The sequence below is a fragment of the Apodemus sylvaticus genome, chromosome 7 (genome assembly GCF_947179515.1).
Source record: "Apodemus sylvaticus chromosome 7, mApoSyl1.1, whole genome shotgun sequence".
In the NCBI taxonomy this organism is placed as follows: Eukaryota; Metazoa; Chordata; class Mammalia; order Rodentia; family Muridae; genus Apodemus; species Apodemus sylvaticus.
In genome coordinates this window covers 90,096,140-90,102,226 of record NC_067478.1, presented here as the reverse complement: position 1 = coordinate 90,102,226, position 6,087 = coordinate 90,096,140, and the positions used below count along the sequence as shown (strand labels likewise).

The 6,087-nt window shown below is 36.0% G+C and overlaps 1 protein-coding gene across 1 annotated transcript; it reads right to left on the bottom strand.

Annotated features, from left to right (window-relative positions):
* Window positions 1–1,728: 1,728 nt before the first annotated feature.
* On the bottom strand, window positions 1,729–2,673 carry LOC127689978 (olfactory receptor 1537-like). The gene has a single exon (XM_052189550.1). It carries the CDS (start codon window positions 2,671–2,673, stop codon window positions 1,729–1,731), a length of 945 nt encoding a protein of 314 aa, XP_052045510.1.
* Between the last annotated feature and the right edge of the window lie 3,414 nt (window positions 2,674–6,087).

Below are 6,087 nucleotides of genomic sequence, written 5' to 3'. Positions count from 1 at the left end.
ATAGGATTGAAGACTCAGAAATGAACTCACACACCTATGGTCACGTGATCTTTGACAAAGGAGCTGAAACAATTCAGTGGAAAAAAGATAGCCTTTTCAACAATTGGTGCTGGCTCAACTGGAGGTCATCTTAAAGAAGAATACAAATTGAACCATACCTATATCCTTGTACTAAGCTCAACTCCAAGTGGATCAAGGACCTCCACATAAAACCAGACACACTGAAACTAATAGAAAAGAAACTGGGGAAGATCCTTTAGGACATGGGCACAGGGGAAAAGTTCCTGAATAAAACACCAATAGCTTATGCTCTATGATCAAGAATCAGCAAATGGGACCTCATAAAATTGCAAAGTTTTTGTAAGGCAAAGGACACTGTCAAGTGGACAAAATGGCAACCAACAAATTGGGAAAGGATCTTTACCAACCCTACATCCAACAGAGGGCTAATACCCAACATATACAAAAAAGTCAAGAAGTTAGACTCCAGAGAACCAAATAACCCTATTAGAAAATGGGATTCAGAGCTAAGCAAAGAATTTTCACCTGAAGAACTTTGGATGGCTGAGAAGCACTTTAAAAAAAGGTTGAGGGTTGTTTTGTGACCAGTTTTATGGTTCATTTTGAGAAGGTACCATAAGGTGCTGAGAAGGTGTATTCTTTGGTTTTACGGTGAAATGTTGTGTAAATATCTGTTAAATCCATTTTGTCCATAACCTCTCTTAGTTTCACTATGTCTCTGTTTAGTTGCTGTTTCAATGACCTGGCCATTGGTGAGAGTTGGGTGTTGAAGTCTCCCACTCTTATTGTGTGGAGTTCAATGTGTGTTTTGATCTTTAGTAAAGTTTTTTTTTATAAATATGGGTTCTCTTGCATTTAGGGCATAGATGTTCAGAATTGAGACTTTCTCTAGGTGGATTTTCCTCTTGATGACTGTGAAGTGTCCTTCTTCATCATTCTTGACAACTTTTGGTTGAAAGTCTGTTTTATTCGATTTTACGGTGACAACTCCTGCTTGTTTCCTAGTACCATTTTCTTGGAAGTCTTTTTCCAAGTCCATTTACTCTGAGATAGCGTCTAAATGTCCCTTTATCATCCTGTGACTTCTGAATAGTAGGCTAAAAGTTAGAGCAGAGCAAGTCCTGCTGAGATAGCACAAAGGCTATTTACTTAATCCTTTGCTGTTTGAAGAGGAGGTTCTAAGTGCCAGAAACTGCAGTTTCTGATCTCAATGGATCACAGAAGTGAGTTTAGCTACAGTATAGCAACTAAGACTTAGATAAGAAAACTAATTATACAGCAACCCTTACATCTCATAAAATATAGTCATACCCTCAGAAAATGCTCTTCCCCTTCCACTGCCTGAAGAAGTACCCATAAGCAAGAAGACACCCACTGGAGCCAGCTCTTGCAGTTTATCATTTAAAAGTGATTTGTATGAAATATGCAGAATATATATATGCACATATATTCATATGTGTGTGTGTGTGTGTTTGTGTGTGTCTATGACTATTAACTATGGGCATGAAAATCCATGTCTTCCTTACCTTATTGTTTCTTTGTATTGCTGATTCTGAGAAGCATATGAGATATTAGGTTCTTAAAACTAAGGTTGAAATTTGTTATAGTAAAACATCTAAAGTAAAGTAGGATAAAATAGATATTATCAATCTAATATATGTGTTTTAAATACTTTGTTCTAATAAATAATCTTCACATGATTTCTGCTTACATGAATTTCTTTCTTTCAAGTATTTTCTTCAATGCAATACTAACATCCTTATTCCTCAGGCTGTAGATCAAGGGGTTCAGCATGGGTACAACAGTAGTATAAAACACAGAGGACACTTTCCCTTCGTCCATAGAATTCACAGAGGATGGTTGTAGGTACATGAATGCTAAAGATCCAAAGAAGACAGCAACAGCCAAGATGTGGGAACTGCAAGTACTGAAGGCTTTGGACCTACCCTCAGTGGATCGAATGCCAAGAATGCTAGCAATGATGAAGATGTAGGAAGTAATAACAATCATCACTGGGACAAAGATATTCAACGTACCAAAAAATAGAATCAACATTTCATTAATATAGGTATTAGAGCATGCAAGCTGAAAGAGGGGAAGAATATCACAATAATAGTGGTTAATCACATCTAATTTGAAGAACTGAATCCTAAACATGAAGCCTATGTTTACTGATGCACAGAACACAGCAAAAATATACACCCCTGAAATCAGAGAACAGTAAATCTGATAGGACATAGTTGTACTGTAAAGCAATGGGTTACAGATGGCAACATAACGGTCATATGCCATCACAGCTAATGTGTAACACTCTCCAGTTCCAAAAATGATAGCAAAGTAGAACTGAGCCAAGCATTGATGGTAGGTGATGAGGTTCTTCTCTGTCAGAAAGTTCACCAGCATTTTAGGGGTAACAACTGTGGATTGACATAAGTCAATGAAGGACAGACTGCTGAGGAAAAAGTACATGGGTGTGTGCAGGTTGGAACTGAGCCCTATCAATATGATCATGCCCAGGTTCCCTGCCACAGTGATCAGATAGATTCCAAGGAAGAGGAGGAAGAGGGGAAGCTGAAGTTCTGGCTTCTCTGAGAGCCCAGCCAAGAAGAACTCAGTCACTGTGCAGTGGTTTCCTACTGCCATGTCCTCCATTCTGATCCTGTAGAAGTGAAACAGTCACAAGCCTCCTTAAGTGACTTTATTATGTAGCATGCAATAAAGCAAACAGACAAACAAAATAGAACAAACAAAAAACCACAGGCTTTCTCTGGCTAGGTGCCAGCAATGGTGGCCTTGCTCAGCCCTCATGACTAGTTCCAAGCAGCTGTCTGGCCCAGGTTTCTGCAGCTGACTTGCTTTGCCAACCAAACCAGATTTTCCTGAAAACCCCTGGAGAAAATATATCCAGGTCCTCATGCCATCCTCCCCCCATGCCTGGTCTGCAGAATACCAATGACCTCTTTTTTTCTAGCTCAGCTAAATTTAGCCCTGTGAAAGGAAACACTAGAGGTTTTTATATTTATACCAGCCAGATTTGTAAGTAAATCTCCAATTCTAATGTGTCCGTGCAAAGAACACACAACTCAGTTCATATACCTAGAAAATATACTCTTAGATTGGGCAGATATACCACTACCCTACTCTATTGCACAGCTATAAGATCCATAACTACTTGCTGCTCCTCCAGACCATGTGTGTCTTCTCCATCTTCTACCTCTTCTTCCTCTATATCTTCTTCTCCCTCTGTCCTCCATTTCGTTTTCTCTTCTTTCTCTCCTTTGTCTAATACTTTCAGCCATGCTTTTCCCTTCTACTCCTCAACCACAGACTCTAGCCTTTATTTAATCCTGTTAAATTGGGTAGCAGGTTGACACAGAATCACCTGAGTACATGATCTACTCCTATTTGGGGCAGAATTAGCATCAAAATACAAACAGCAACAAGGTAATCCACAACACTATTATAATTTTCCATGTATGCAACATGCCTATAGAATTATTTCTGCTTTAGTATACCTTTTTCATGTATTCAATTACCTTAACTAGATCATCTTAGATAAATAAAATTTATCTCCTATTCTTATTTATAAAGATATAGCTAGAAGTTAAAATTGCACTTCACATGAAATACTATCACTGAATTCAAGTTTTAAAATATTTCATCATTATATAGCAAGATCTCAAAATTAAGATTTAGAGTGTGTAATAGTGAGCAAAATTATAAGACTGTGATGAGGAAGCAAAACCAGTCAAAGAGTAGCCAAATTTTATTATCCTAGGGGATCTACAGAGCTTTTTTTTTTTTAAACATTCCCTTTTTTTTTCTAATTCCTAACTTATGTAAAGACTTTATATACCCAAATGTGAAAATTGATTTTCATCTCCAGGAACCATTGCATTATGTTCTGCAAACAGATGTCTAGTTTTTAACCCTAGTAGTACCATGTAACTAGAGCTTAAGTCTAGAAGCATCATGTGCCCAGTACTTAATTATAGTAACACCATGTTTACAGTTTTTAATGCACTATAAAGCATAAATCAGTAATACTTAAATCTTAACATTCTAAAAATCTGATATATTATTTTTGTGTTGTTAGGTTATATTAACTTTCTCTCAAATAGAAAAAAAGGGCATTTCTATATATTAAAATTACATAAACAGACTCAGCTCACTTCTTCCTTTTCCATTTATATTTTATGAACTAAGAAGGGTTGCAGTGCAGAAATACATTAATTAGAGGAAAATATAGCTATTATTCTCCTTCTTATTGAATTGTGAATTAATTGCACACACAAAAGAAATTTCAAACTGAATTAGAGTTTAGTCACTAAAATGTAAAAATGTAAGATGTTTTTGAAAGAAACATTTAACCCTTGCATAGATAAAACATAAATATCAAGAAAGTTCATAAATTTGAGTAGACAGAGTATGATAGAAAAACTTGAAGACAGCATTGAATAAACTATAGGCAGCTCTGGAAGAGTTCAACTTAAAAATTATTTAGAAACTCTAACACAAATAAAAACAATACAAACATATACCTGGACATGGCACAGCACAGCACAGCAGATGCTTAGGGCTCACAGTGATTGTGACAGCATGCACAGGAACAGTGTAAGTCAAAGCCATATCATATGCCAGCATAGAAAGGTGAGTTCCACACAGAGTGTTCACTCCAGCTGAGGATCTATTGGCACTCTATGATTGCTGAGAGAAGGCGAATCAATTTTCTCTCAAACTGGAATACCAGAGAAGTTGACTATGTAAAAGAGGAAAATCATATATCCATGAATATATGAAAAGAACAAATTGCCTATTGTGGGAAAATGTAACCACAGGACACAGAGCTACATGGGAAGGGAAGGAGGTGGACCCAGGAAGAGTTGGGGAAGAAGAGTTAATATGATCAAAGCATGTGTATGAAAGAAGGAGATAAGTAAAGTGTTTTAAAGCTTAAAGGGATGAAAATGAGGAGACACGCCCACAATGGTTTAATAAACCTGCTATAGGACTTAATTTAAAATGCCCTATATATTTGCAATAGTGATACAATGAACACAACAATGTTTAAAGTAAAATGAGAGTGTTAAAGAAAACTAAACCTTATAGATCAGATACTTACAAGGTCAGTATGGGATAAATATGTATACAAGCATAGACTTATTTTGATTTCAAAGAAATCAAAATGAGACACCTTCATGCAAGTACATAAGAATGAGTTTTGTAAAGTTGTGGCAATATCATATGTAGATGAGGAGTATCTAGACTTATCACAGAGAATGCATTAGTGGAGTAAAATGTAAAACCTTGAAAATTTGTAAAACTGGCTTGAACTCAATTATAACTAAGAGGTCAAAATGATGAATAATGGTTTAACCAGCAGGCCTCTTAGCATTCCTGATTTACCATAGCTGTAATCTCGTCCAAGGTGTGCTGAGGCTTCTAGTTCTATTGTGTTCCATGAAGTTAGGAAGCACTAACAGAACTGTTATGTTAAGCTTCAGGCTGTGAAATTCACTGTGAACATTCTAGGTAAGGAAAGAACATTGGCAAGATGAAACACAGAAAGTGACTGAAGTGTGGAAAATATTGAAAGGTGATATAATTGTCATGCAAGTAACATGTTGGAAAAAAGTTTTTGATGTTTGAAAGCATAAAATTACAGTCTAACAATCATACAAAAATATTATACCTGCTGCTTATTTTTAAAATTGAAAAAGTTACTGATTAGAGAACATGGGCTATATTGTACCCAGTCTGTGAATAATTCACTATCAAATGCCTAGAGAAACAATTTCTTTCCAGTTTATTTGTAGAACTGCAACTGTTCACTTTCTTGTTCCTCATAAATTCTTCATTCATAAAACCCTCTTGTGATGGACACATTTGACTACTTACAGTTCCTAAAATATATTAATTCACTGTCCAGATTTTAGATGCTTTTTAGTCTACTTGAAAGACTGTCACTAAATACTGTTTTGTTTTTTGTTTTTTGTTTTTTTTTTTTTAATTATCTGGCAAGTACATATATCCTTTTAGGTTCTGTATGAAACTGTTGCTGACAGG